At 36.3% G+C, this 14,141-nt stretch overlaps 1 protein-coding gene across 1 annotated transcript in view; it reads left to right on the top strand.

Moving 5' to 3' along the window:
* TRHDE (thyrotropin releasing hormone degrading enzyme) overlaps positions 1–14,141 on the top strand; it is a 206,747-nt gene that overhangs the window by 117,685 nt on the left and 74,921 nt on the right. Inside the window, exon 8 of the mRNA XM_026052784.1 lies at positions 13,307–13,372. Within this exon, the coding sequence (XP_025908569.1) occupies positions 13,307–13,372 (66 nt within the window). The remainder of the gene's footprint in view (positions 1–13,306; positions 13,373–14,141) is intronic.

Below are 14,141 nucleotides of genomic sequence, written 5' to 3'. Positions count from 1 at the left end.
AAACAAAAGTTTAAGAAATACACTAGTTATGTTCTAGAAAGGTGTGTTCAGTGCAGTAAACAATGAAAGGAATCCTGRTGGGGCAGTCTGGCTTTTCTTGGAGAACTACTGGGACGTTCAGGTTTTGAAGGATAGCTTGTTTATGGGATCCCATTGGCTCTTTCTGCTAGAYCTAAAATCAGGTAAGAACAGTTAGTTACTCTTCTTACCCAGATGAAAGATCTTAATGACTAATATCATTAGTCCAGCAAACTCCGTATTCCAAGCAGAAACATTTTCTTGCACAGATCGTTTATGTAGAAGCTCAGCTGCACTTCTTTCCAAAAGACATTTCACTCAAGATTTCTGAAGGAGAATRTTTTAATATATAAAACTCAAAACTTCTTTTGCTATTGCCTTTTACAGATGCCTGAGAGATACAGTGTGAAATTTATCCTGAAATAAATTTAGAACAAAGTTTAGATYAATGCGGGGGTAATTGCCATAAGGTTACAGTGGAAATTTGTTTTTTATTTTGCACATTTCCTCTTATTTCTGCTTTTCAAACAAATTTAGACAGCTTGGGGGTGGCAGAAAAAAATGGCATTTCCATGTCAAAGAAAACAATCAATTGTGCTAAAATGAAGAAAAAATAATTAGTTAGGGTAGCTATTACGTTACAGAGAGACTTGGTCAGTAATGCTTGCTCTAGCTATGTTTCTGAGTTGTATAGGCTAGTGGAGGAAAAAACTGTAATTTGGTCTTACCATTCGGTTATCACCGAAGGGAGTAATAAGCAATGTAATTTTAGTTTTGAGTGAGTTTTTCATCTGTAGCCTCTTGTTCCTAATCTGTATGCTTGAAYTGGATTGCGACTGGTGTCATGACTAGTGTCACTTTATTACACTTAGTGGAAAGCTTTACTGCTTTGAGACAAGGAACCTCTGAGTTATCAGTGTTGCTTTYTTTATATTAAAGTATATGGAGATAGCCTGGTGATTTGAAGGTTCAGCAGTTAGATATGTTTAAAGAGGCATCCCCAACTCTAAGGCTCTTCTATTTGCATTGCATTTTTCTTACATTTAGCCTGGTTATTTGAAGCCCCATCTAGATTACTGTACATTTGTCAGTTTTGCATTTCATTTGCCATGTGGCAGCTCATTGATCACGTAGATCTGTATTCCTTTGAACTTCCCTCACTCCTATGCATGTGTTCATCATTCACACTGATTTAGTGTATCATCAGCAGTTTGAATAAGTTACTGTAGGAATCTCTTCTTCTGTGATGAATTAACGGCTTTTGTTCTTTAGGCTGCACATTGTACATTTGGAAGAAGAATTTTCATACAGTTCCTTGGATATACGCTGTCTTGGTGCTGTTGAGTGGCCACTGTATTGAAACAAATTGGTCAACCTTTCAGAAGAGCTGCCTGGGGAACTGTGAAAGGCAGGCTATTAAATACAGCAAGGTTCAGATTTCAATCGTATTTTACTATCATAAAGCCAGCTAGTTAGTTTCTTTCATACTGTGTGTGTATTATCTCCTGCTTTTTAGATACACCTATGCATGCCCATGCTCCACATTGAATTGTTTTGGCAGTTTGGAATGTGAAACTCTGTCAGAAACATTGTAGATAAAGCTCTCATGCTCTTTTCCATATCGCTTCTCTGCAGAATTTTAGTAGCAGAAGAAATGTTTCCTCTATTTCTACAGTCTGTTTAGTTTTATTTTTACACAGTATGTTGAATAGTTTTCAGTGTACCCATTTTATCTACATTTTAAGTCTTTCTTCTTTTTCATGACAGTTAGCTATTTGATATTAGAAATCCTGAGGAACTTCTAAATAGAGTTTTCTGTAAAAACAAAAAAAAAATCTAGCACCTTAGGATTAGATTCCCCAGAATCTGCAGTCCCCAGAAGAGCAGTGCAAGTGGAAATACCTCCTCCTCCACTCAACTGGAAGACACAACTTGTGCCACCAAGCAGGTTYATATCTACAGATCTAACAGATCTCTGGTGCAGCATCTCTACTCGCTAGTATATTTAGTAGATGTTGAGTAACRTCCTCTTTAGCTGATTTGTGCACTCATTTGCTATGTTTTTAGAAGAGTGCTAGGTATATGACTATGTCTCTTAGGTACCTAGTATTTTATGTCATGGTATCCTATGGGTGTAATAGCTATGACCTGCCCTCAAGCTAATTGCTATTGATCACTTTAGTTTTTCAAACTGCCTCACTTCTGATGGTTATCACCAGGACAGCCTGAGGATGTTAAAATGTAGGAAGTAGAATGTAGGAAGTCTTTTAAAGATGACATCATTGTTTTGTGCTTTACTTGTCACAAGAGATTGATAACATCCTCGTTCTCCTTCAGTGTTGTTATGCTTCTGCTTTACATCACTCTGGATTTTAGGTTTACATTTGTTAAATTAATTCAGTGCTAGTTTTTTTGTTAGTTTGTTTTGTTTGTTTTGTGTGTGTGTGTTTTATGCTTTGTGTTTTTTTTTCTCACAGTTGTTTTTTATTTCCTGTTTAGCCTTTTTGAAAAGGCTAAAATATGCAACATAGTAAAGGCCAGATGTGATGCTCACTGAAGGACATAGAAGTCCTTCTGGCTCCAAGAGTATTTTGAGTACAGCATGTATATAGCAAAAATACTTCCTTAAAGAAACGATAAAGTTAAGATGCATAGTTTAGTGTCAGGTTGTTGAAAAATGCCTGAATTAATTTTCCCTGTGCAACTTTCATTCTTTTCTTTTTTGTTTACACCTTGACCAGGCTGTTTAAATATGTCATTGCCCAGTGTTTTTTGTGAAGGCCAATGCCTCATTTCCATTCACAAAGTGAACCACACTAACTGAATGCTTCCTCTGTTCAATGCTTCTGCATAGTTTTCATTCATTCTGTATCCCCAGTCTTAATTGCCATATATGATCTGATCTGAAATGCAGCCTTTTCTTGTGACATTTTTCCTAAATGTTAACTAGTATTATATCAGATATCAGAGTACATCACCAACTGCAAGCTAACAGAAGACCCTCAGGGAAAGGCAAAGGGTGGTGCTAGACTTATTTTGTGAATGGATCTCTATGGCCACAGAAATTTTAAATCTCACTAGCTYGGAGTATTCTATATGAGATGTTCAGTGCTCCATTTTTGCCTCCTGTATTTCTTGGCTCTTATGGCTCAGAACACCTTATGTATTCAAAGCACAGCTTCCACTGTCTTTCTCTTCATCTTTAAGCTCTCAACATTGGTGCAGCTCAGCAGGGAAATCAAAGTGGACCTCCAGAAAAAGTAGATAGTACAATTAATTTTGCTATAGCTAAATTAATGAGTTGAATGCTTGCATTGAATGCATACCAGTGTGATTAAAAGTATCCATGAATGCTGAGCATCTTTTTGGAAGCCTGAGAGGATGTTCTTTTGAAGTAGTCAGCATTATAAACTATTTCTGATCCTCAGAACACACTTCACATAATTGGTTTTGGTCACTGTGTTAAACACTTCTGCAAATAAGGACCTTAAGTAATGCACCCACAATTAAAATAGTCACTGTTCATGATTGCGGTGTTTGGGATTGCTACTTTCCATCCCAAGTAATATAGGTGCTAGTGCAGTGCAGAGACATCTCTCCTCACAGTGTTGCATAACCCCAATATTCATTTTGGTTGTATTGACTTCTCTCCCTCTATTCAATTCTACTTTCTGTCCCTTGGCATTTGGATCAGACAGCTTTCTTCTCAGGCTGTTGGGTTGCTTTCTTGCAGTAGGGTTGCATGGAGAAGCCATAGACAGGCTCTGTGCTTTCTCTTTTAGACCCTAACCTCACTCTAAGCTTAAACATCATTATACAGAGAGAAAGTCTAGCTGCTAGATCATCTAAAGTTGACCAGTACTAGGAGAAAGCCTGTTCCTAAAAGATCACTTTTCTTCTAACCTTCAAATCTTTGCTCTGGTGCTTCAGAGCCATAGAGTTTCTTAAAGAAGAGAGCCAAGAACACGTAAAATGAGATATTGTTCCATATTTTGTTTTTTTGTGTTGACTGAAATTTTAGAGAAGTATTCACTCRAAGAGAAACATTTTGAAGAAAAGAGAATTCATTACATATCAGCCAAATGGGAAGTAGCAACAGGGAGAGTTACAGGGAGAAGGCAGTGCTAAACCTCAGCAGCACAGGATATTGCCAAGTGCTGACTTTGAGAGCAAGGTTACAGTCAGTGTCGTACACATTAAGAGGAAGTGATGCTGTCTGTCAGTCCATGTAAAAATTAATTTATTTCTTCAGAGCTAAGGCTTCTTTCACAAAGAAATAACAAACATAGAACTTTATCTGTTGTATTTGCTTCCTCCAAGCAGTGTCACCTTCATGACAATATTACAATCACCCATATTCCATACAACATGTACCTACTCACTTGATGTGCTTTTAGTGAGCTAGCTCCTCTTTTTCTGTTGCATATGAAATTCAGTTATGACTATTTTCCCCTTCATTTTTATTATGGAAATTATGATGTGGAAGGATTTTAGGTATGCCTTCTCAGATAACGTCAGTGGGCCAGGAGGCTATTTAAGAAAATATTTTCTTTCTGAATAAGATTATACCGTTTTCCTGATAGGAGTGGAGTAGTAACCTTGTCTCTGTTGCTGTGAAGCAGCACAAAGGAATTCACACAGCACAGGGAAGTATATATTTTATGTGCGATTCTGCCATCCTTGTGCAATCAAAATTTTCATTAGCTCTGTAGAAGTCAATGAATATCTCCAGCACAAAGATGACAAGAGTGAACTCCCAGTTAATGCTTAGTATGTATAAGAAGTTAAATAAATAAATGTACTTTAGTTCAGCGTTGTGGAGGACATTGAGGAAAACAAACAAACAAACAAAAAGGATAAAACAGGCTGTTATCTGAAGTCCCTGTCTTTCTCTCTCTGCAGACTTTTATCATTCAGTTGCAGCAATTAGGTAATGATGCTTCCCTGCTACATGCAGACACTCCAGAGAAGACTGTGGTTGAATTTCTATACTCAGGGCAGTGAAAGCAGCCCGTGAAGGACATAGCTCAAAACCATATCAGAGAACCCTCAGTRCCTCCGCTTCATTTCCTCTACTGTCTTGTGCTTATGTGCCGCCTCCTGCAAAAGCTCATTGTCACCTGTTGCCTTTTACATTGATCAGTCTATAGATAAAGCACCAAGATAGATCGTCTGCACAGCAGAGACTGGAACTTTGCTGTCTTTGTTTCCAGCCCTGTGTCCTAAGCAGAAGATTTCAGCATCAAATTGCCTTGTGCTGGCTGACTGTTAAATACTATATATTTTTTTTAAGAAAAAAAAGTAGAATGAGGCATACACAGTGGAATATAAACAAGTATAAATGAGAAAGGTTTTTTTTTAGGTTTGGTGGCTACGTTTTACAATATCAAAGGCAGCTTTAGTCTCTTTGCAAGTCTTCTGCACAATGAATAAATGTTTGCCAGATTGTCACAAAAAATGAGTAATTTGCAAGCAATGTTGAAGCTTCACTGTTACTGCTTTTCCCACCTAATTATTCATTGTCACAGTAAGAAGTTGCAGAGTGTTATGATCTAGATTCAATGACATGCAAATCTTGTTTTAAATAAGTTTTCTCAAGTGATTTCTAGTGACCCTCTGATACTAAGTAACATTAAAACACTGTTTCTCATTCTGGGGTATCTGTTGAAAATTTATTGCAGAAAAGTGCAGCAGATTTTTTTGCACACTTAGCAATTTATGGACATAGCACAAGTTAATGTAGAGGAATGAGCAGCCAACCTGTCACAATTAGCAAGTGCCATCCAAATATCTCTGGAAAACATTTCATCACTTTTTCTGTGTGCATTAAAAATACATTTATTGAGCAATATCTGCGTTCAGCTTCAACTGTATTATATGGAACCAAACAAGGCAGAACTAAAATGGATGCACAAATTCAGTCAAATATATGCAGTTCAATTTCAATCAGTATTTTACTTCTATAAAGTTTGTTCTTAGTTCAATAGTTTAGTACCACTACCAAATAATACATCAAATACATTTTTCCTCTAAAGAAAAACTTAATCTACTAGCAGGTATGCTGCAGAGCAGACACCATCAGACTCTGCTAGGCAATAACCACTAACTCTGCAATCCTTCTAACAGTTCCCTGTAGACTTCCAATGCAAATTGTTTTGCCACCACACTGCAATTTGCTGTTGCCATATTTCAAAATGGAACCTCCTTCCTCTTCGTGTTAGTAGCTAATAGCAAAGCTGAGGTTTATAAGGGAAATAAAACTCTTTATTTAGTAATTCTAATTTTAATAAGAGTTCCCAGCAAAGCAGGATGTATTTTAAAGCAGTATATATGACACTACAAATTTACCTGAGTACCAATTTTGAATCTGTTTTATTTGAGTGCCCCATTCACATTGGATTTACTTAGTTGCAATTTAGAGCAATGTATATTGCAAAATTGAATATTTTATAGTGTTTAGAGGTTTGATTCTTTCCTCACTGTGGAATGAAAATGACAGGGCCATATTGATTTCATTKGAGTTGTTCCTGATTTACAGTACTGTTCCTTTTCCCTATGAACAAGAAGCATAAACAGTGAAGTGAGCAGTCCCTCTGACTTAATGATTGCTCTTTCCATCCTTTTGCTTTTTCCTGCTAAGTTCTCTTGTGTCTCAGTGYGGATAGAGAGCTGTTTAGAACAGGGCTTGGGTCCTGTCTGTATTCTTCACCTGAGTATTATGCTTTGAACACCATTGATGAGATATTCAAAAACTCTTAATGTTGCCATAATAATTTTCTCACTAAAATCAATACTGAAAGTCCCACTGACCCATACAATGCCAAAATGGCAAAACTACCRATCTTTTTATTACCACAATTTCTGGGAGTATTATACACTACAATGGAAAAAGGACAACATAAAATACTATAATATGCTGACGTATTCAGCATCACTGCCTCTAAAGAAAATTAAGATTTCTTTATGTGATTCACTGTTCCTAAGTAGTAATTACAACTTGTTGTTTGCATATAATGATTTATTTCGAGATATAACATACTGACAGTGGGAAAAATATACCTTTTGAAAAGAAAGGGCTGGTTTTTTCAGCCAGTGCACATTGTGCTGATTTCCTTTGCTAGTCCCTTATACATTTACTGAGATACTAGTCCAAAGAGAAGGCAAAATACAACCGAAGTGAATATTTGCATGATAAATCTGAAGTATGTTGCGTATCTCTCAGGCTTTTTTTTTTTTTCTTTTTTTTTCTTTTTTTTTCTTTTTTTACCTTTTTATACTTCCAAACCTGTAAATTTAGTAGGAAGATACTGACATATTGAACATTTAAACATGTCTATTGTGGTAGCCCTTTTGAATTATTAGCAGCATTGTAATTCCTAGCTGCGAAGATTACTACGCATTTTCAAAAATGTTGGCAAAGAAATTTTTATTTGGAAGAGATTCAGTGGGTAATGCCACTGAAGTGAGTCAAATTGTTAGATATAGGGAGAAAAAATGTTTTATAATTATATAATTATGCATAGTAGCTATATACTTTACATGTTCAAAGCTTTGTAAAATGTTATTTCCAAAATTTGTTATTAATGTTAATCAAACAAAATTTAAGATATATCAATGCCACAGCAAAAGAAAGTTCATTCAAAGTACCCAAAGATGTGAACCATARTTAAATCAATATTTTTGATCTTCGGAAAGTTTGAAAGTTAAAACATATTCCATAACTTATGTAGATCAACATTTTCTGACAAGAGTACTTGGAAACAGTTTTGGGCATTTGTAGTAAAACTGATATAGAAGCTGAAGAAGATTTTTGGTTTTCTTGGCCTAGAAGTTTGTTTTCCAAATTCCTCTTTGCTGGCTTTGCAGTATTGCTTTGGTAAGTGTTCAAATCACAGATGTTCTTTCAATTTGGAGGTAGCTTTGCAGCCTGACTTACTGGTRCGGATTAGTTCTGACACAAAGTTAGCTGCCATCTGATTTGCCTGAAACAAAGTTTACCATGATCAAACTGTGAATTTACTGACTTTTTACTTTTGTACATTGCTGCTTATCTGACTGCCCAGTTATGAGAGTGATCACTTCTTTTCCTTCAGTCTTCTTCTTGAGGCTTAGTCTGTCATACAATTGAAAAATATTGTAAATCTGGTTGGTTATTTGAGCTCTTCTTATCAGCTGAGAGGTTATCTTAACTCTCACACAGAATTTTAGTTGTCATAATTTACTGGTAGTGCTTTACCCCTGTGTTTCTCTCCCTTTTGATGGTCACACACCATCAAAAGATGAGCACCATTAAGAGCAGCTTGCTAAATCTGACACTTGTCCAGGTGTTTTTATTTGAGTGCCAGTTCATGTCAAGATTATACGAGATAGTTACTTTGATGCTGACAGTGTGAAGAGAGAGAAAGAAAAAGAGAGGGCATATTATAATCAGTAACTATTAAATTGTGTCTGGTATTAAAGCTTAAATATACAAATTTCCTGGAGAATGAACCTACTAGATTTGATAGCCAAAGCCTTAGGGCCTGGTCTGCACCTGATCTGAATGTTCTTGTTGGCTATTCTAAATCTCAGCTCAGGCACAGCAATCATATATAAAACTCTTCAACGTGAACATACTSTAGGCTGAAAGGAGGAGGAATGAAAGACAAAAGAGTGAGGCAGAAGCAGTACTGCTATTTCCTGAGCCCTGAGGAATGAGAGGGATATATTCAGAGTGCATTGCCATCACAGTTTGATGCTGAAATATTCGCTACTTTTTGCTCAGTCATTTTAAGTAAATTTAAGTAACTGGGAACTGAATTTCCCAGTTATTTTTAGCAGAAAACTTGAAGTTATTAAACAATCAGATTTAAGCTTCAGCACCATTCAGGTCAGTTGGTAGGCATTACTTCAGTCATACAATCAACTTTTTACAGATAAGAAAGAAATTTCATCCTAGCCCTGGTGTTTCAATTCCAAGTTATAGATTTGAAGCCTCCCCTCAAAATAAGATACATCTTTGCAAACTTATTCCCCCATTTGCRCTTCTTAACATCTCTGCTTTTATCAGTCACCACCTTTTACTAGCTATGAATGTTATCATGTTTGAATGGTGCCATAGTTCATTTTCTTAAACCAATAGGCTCAGTCCCTAGCAGTACTGAGAGAAATAAAATTGCAAAAGGATGAAAGACTTCTTCCTTATAAGTAATGTTCTATTCTCAAAAAAAAAAAAAATCTAATGCAATAAAAGGCCTKCAAGCTTAATCAATGCAGTATTACTCAAAACATTCTTCAAAATCCTTTAGCCTTTTTTTTTGCACCATGTATGTTACTATTTCTACTACTGTTCAAGCTATCTCCTTCTGTATTCAACTAATAACATAATTTCAAAAGTATTAAGGCTTTTAATGTTATTGATTGTGATTATTTGACTAAGCTTTGTATTATAGTTTATATTTTTTTTCTCCAAGATCTTAGATTTTGGTTGTGTGTAAATGGGCTTCATTTTCATGGCATGATGGATTTTGGATTTCTTTTCAGTATTAGTATTAGAGAGTATTGAAATAAATGTCACAAAACCACTTTACCTGGTTACATTTTGTTACTGGTAGGGGTGAAGAGACCACATTCCGTTATTCTTCTTACCCAAGAGTGGCTTCATGTTATGATGCTAAGATGTTAGGAACAGTGATTACAGTAAGAGGCTTGCAGAAAACCCCAAACCATATGATCATCATTTTTGTATGTTTGTTTAATTTTCATGCAGAATGACACTTTGGGCCAGGGCCTGTGAGTTTTTTCCTTACTGTCCCATAAAGACAGCTTTACAATCAAGGAGAGAAAAGGGAGATTGTAGAAGAGACCCCTTGAGACTCTATGCCATCTTTGCTTCTGACACTTATTACAGGGTTATAGCTGAAAGTTAGGGAAGTGGTTGAGGAGTATCTTGATGCTCCAGCATGCTCCACTTGATCGAACAGCTTTTATAGGTGATAGACTTGAAATTTTGTGATGGGAAACAGCCTGGCAGCCAGATGGTTCTAGGCATATGTGTTTATGAGAAAGCTGCTTTAAGTCACTTCCAAGTCCTTTGGAGCCGAGTTGAGTGCAGCTTAGATTCAGGCAGTTGCATTTTCCATGTCATCTTCCATTTGTGTTCTGCAGCTTACTTCTCTTTTCTCTTTGCTTTGATTCTTCTCTGTTCAGTGTAAAGCCAAAGGGATGGCTAATAGAACAACCTCGCATAATGACAGTGAACAAGAATTTCTCTTCTGCCCCCTTTGCAAGCTACTTAGATTTAGACATGGCTCCTCAGGAGGAAAAACATTATGTTCCTGCTTGTCCCATCCTTATAACTGAAAAACTGAGGAGGTATAGGTCTTGGACTAGTATTTGAATAGTCCTTGGATTATATTTGATGCTGGTATGAACAAGCCTTTCTTTCTCTCTCTCTCTCTCCTCTCTCTCTCTTTTTTTTTTTTTTTTTCTTTAATAAATTAAGGCTATCTGGGTTGCAATTTGGAAATGGAAGTGCAGCTGTAACCCTGCCTCACTTTAATGTGTTAATTAATGTGGATATTTGTAACAAAATGTAATCATATAGCACAAGTGATGATGGTTAGGTCTGTTGGTATTCTCAGCCTAAAAGCATGCTCTGATATAAGGGCACCTGTAGTAGAGATGTGTAACATTACGCTGAGCCTGGAGAGTGCAGAGTAGGGAACCAGTTTCCTATCTCCCCCAGTACCAATGCTAAGGTGAAGCAAGTGACACCAGTAGACTGGCAGATGGTTGAAACAAATAAAGACACCTTCATGTAACAGGTCACTAAAGTATGAAGTGCTTTGCTGTAAAGTGTTGCAAAGGTTAAGCACTTAAGTGGGTTCAGGAACCAATTGGCCAAATTCACAGAACATAACTATTAAGTACAAGATACTCATCTGCTTGGGATTCCTTGCTCCGTGAGATGCCAGATGCTGGGAGAGTGTATTGGAGAAGTATCACTGTATGTTTGTCCTGTTTTATGTCCTTTCCAGGTGTTTGCTAATGATTACTGTTGAAAACAGGAAAATGATGTATGTGGACTTTTGATGGAATCTGGTACCACAACTTTGTTTTCCTGCACCTTTATAAACTGCACTCAAATTTAGGATTGCATTGTAGGTTYACCTCTGGAAGTATGTTTTCATGTATACTGTCATTTAGGACTGCTTTTAGAGCAGCATATATTAGGTAACACTCTTAGCTTAAGGCTATGTTTATGGTCTCAATGCAGCTCTGAGATAATGAAAAATTATGATGGAATTGTACCAGGTCTCTACTTTTATGTTGTTTTTATTTTTGTATTTTCTCATTTCATTGTAAATGCTATGATTCTTTTTGTTTTTCTTCATATGATAAACATGGTAGATTGGAAGATAATAAATTTTTAATTGTGAATGAAGAGCCACATTAAGCCTACCAACCTTTGTGTTTTGGGAGATAAAAGAAAAATAAAAGAAGAAACACATTTCATCTCTTTGCAGTCTGTCTGAATTTAAAATGTGAAAGCCAAATTTGTTGTCTAATTGTAGGCTGGTAAACAGGATTATTGACTGTCTGGAGTAAATCCTCAGGTATTCCAGCCTTTTCATTATGTCGCACAATGATTCCAAGAATAACTCTCAGAAGAACTGATACATGCAGCACTTTCTAGGATCACTTAAAATGCATATGTATATTTGTTGTTATTTATTATCTTGTCCTACTTTTGTTTGTCCTCGTTTTAACTTTTCAATTTGCAATGCAATTTCTGCAGCTTTGAAAACTGTTGAATATTTCACTGTACCTCAGATGAGCTTATATATATTTTTAAACAAAATGGAGGCACAGTGTGGTATAGGTGAAGCCTATCTAATGTTGTCTTTTATACAGGTTATTCTCACGACATTGTTAAGATGAGGCAATGCAGTTAACAGAGTCATTGTTCTCATTTGGCCTTCTTAGCCTGTGATTAAATGGGAGTTGCTGCCTGTTATACTATGAGTTGGCTGACAAAAGCTGAATCTGTCACAGGTGCTGCGATTTGTATATCAGAAAATKTGCTTTCCAAATACTAATTATTCCCAAAATATCCTACTTCACACAAAGCACAGATAGCATAGTCGGCAAATTTGTCCCGATTTCAGCATTGTGCTGTAAATTACGGTTTATCTCCAACCATTGTGTAAAATGAAGATGATGGAAATTCAAATGCAGGGGAACTCATTGATTTACAACCTCTGATGTGATTTTTTTTTCCCCACTTAATTCTTTCAATCAAAATGCTGCAGAAGTATGTTATTCAAATAATTGTTGCTGAATTTCAGTTCCATAATTGAATAAGGGATGTAGGAAGGCAGGAATCTAATAGGGTTGTTTCTCCAGATAACGTTAGAAAGTAGGAGAATTTTGTGCCTGGAAGGCCAACACCTAACCAGCGATATGTTTAAACTATTAATTTGGGAGGTTAATTTAATATGACGGTAGCTTATCGGGCATTATCTTTCTGCATGCTACAAGAAAAGAATGAACACTCAGTTTTTGAAACTGCAGCTGAATAAGAAAAACCATTCAGTTTATAACTCTCAGACCTGAGTCATGTGTACAGTGGCACTGTACATGCATGTACTTGTGCAAAAGCACAGTCACCTAGTGCTTGTGCAAAAGTACTTGTGCAAAAGCACAGACACCTAGTCAGCCTTTTTTCTTGTACACATATTACATTGCTTCCTGTGGTGAAGAAATTTTCTGATAATCTGCTATGGTCTGAGTTGACAGTATTACATATTTTGACATATAAGCTGGATAGGTGTTCATAGTTCGAGTAATAGCAGGTTAATTTATCTCAATTAAATATTCTGTAATGCATCTTGCTATTGTAAAAATTAATTTTCTGCAGTTTTTTGACACTAGAYACAGAATGACAAGTTAAAATAGTGACTAGAATTCTATATGAGAAGCATCTCCTCTCATTGCCAAGCTTACCTAGAAAACCTTTTTGAGATTACACAAATAGATTCAAAATATTTAGCTTACTTAGTGCCTTTCACAGAAAAGGAAGAGCGTTGAATGCTGTAAATGAAATGCCTAGCAACATTTTTTGCATTGCAAACTAGCTTAAGAAGCTGTTTATTTACCTCCTTTAGGATGAACACATTGTATATTTCTAGATTTCTGACCAATGCAAACATTAATGCGATTTAACTTATAATAGTAGTGATTCACAGCTATAGTTGTTTGGCTTGTGTGTAGTAATACTAATTTGTATTTTGGTTTATTTCTCTAGGACTATTTAACCATTCACAAGTATGGCAATGCAGCCAGAAATGATCTCTGGAACACATTGTCGAAGGTAAAGTGTTTTCATGTATTGCACTGAGGGAGATGCAGGAGTTCACTGCCCTATTTTTCATGGTGAGGTTAGATGAGAATAGTGCATATTGAAATCATCAGACCCTAGAGCAAATTTAAAAACCCATGCAAAGAAATTCTGTTTGAGTTCACAGAGTGACAATAGTTAAGTATATTTTCTTAGTGTTTCTCTTCTGTGTGATGTTAGAATATATTTCCTTGTTTGTACTATGTCACTGCTGTGCAATGAAAGATATTTCATGGAATCTGCAATCTTTGACTTTAGTGGCAGCAGACTGAGGCCCATAAGCTGTAAAGTATGTGAAAGTACAGGGCTTTGGCATTTGCAGCAAGTAGATTTGCCATTGCTTATAGAGTTACAATTTGTATGAAGGACAAAACTAGTAAAGCTCTAAACTTGTTTGGTACACACARGTAACTATTTACTGTAATTCTTGGCATACTGCAGAGAATCACAACTACTAGGTCTGTGGTCTCTTTGCTATCCCCAAGTGGGACTTATCGTTCTAGACCCAAGTCCAGGAGTCTATAAGAGCAGTTATTTTTTGTCAAAATGAGTTAGCTATGCCTGAATTTCCTATCTAGAGAGCTAGTCTGGGCACTCATAGGACATGTCAGTACAGGGAGTAGTCAGAGAGGCTTGGCAGGAATGCAAACTCATGTGCAAACATGAGAATGTAGTTTTAATCAATTAGATTTAGTTGACACCAAAATCGAGGTTCAGCTGGAGGTTAGGGAACTAACCTCAG

Source organism: Nothoprocta perdicaria, unplaced genomic scaffold (assembly GCF_003342845.1).
Source record: "Nothoprocta perdicaria isolate Ctin4 unplaced genomic scaffold, notPer1 scaffold_91, whole genome shotgun sequence".
Classification (NCBI taxonomy): Eukaryota; Metazoa; Chordata; class Aves; order Tinamiformes; family Tinamidae; genus Nothoprocta; species Nothoprocta perdicaria.
This window is presented reverse-complemented; position numbering and strand designations above follow the sequence as displayed.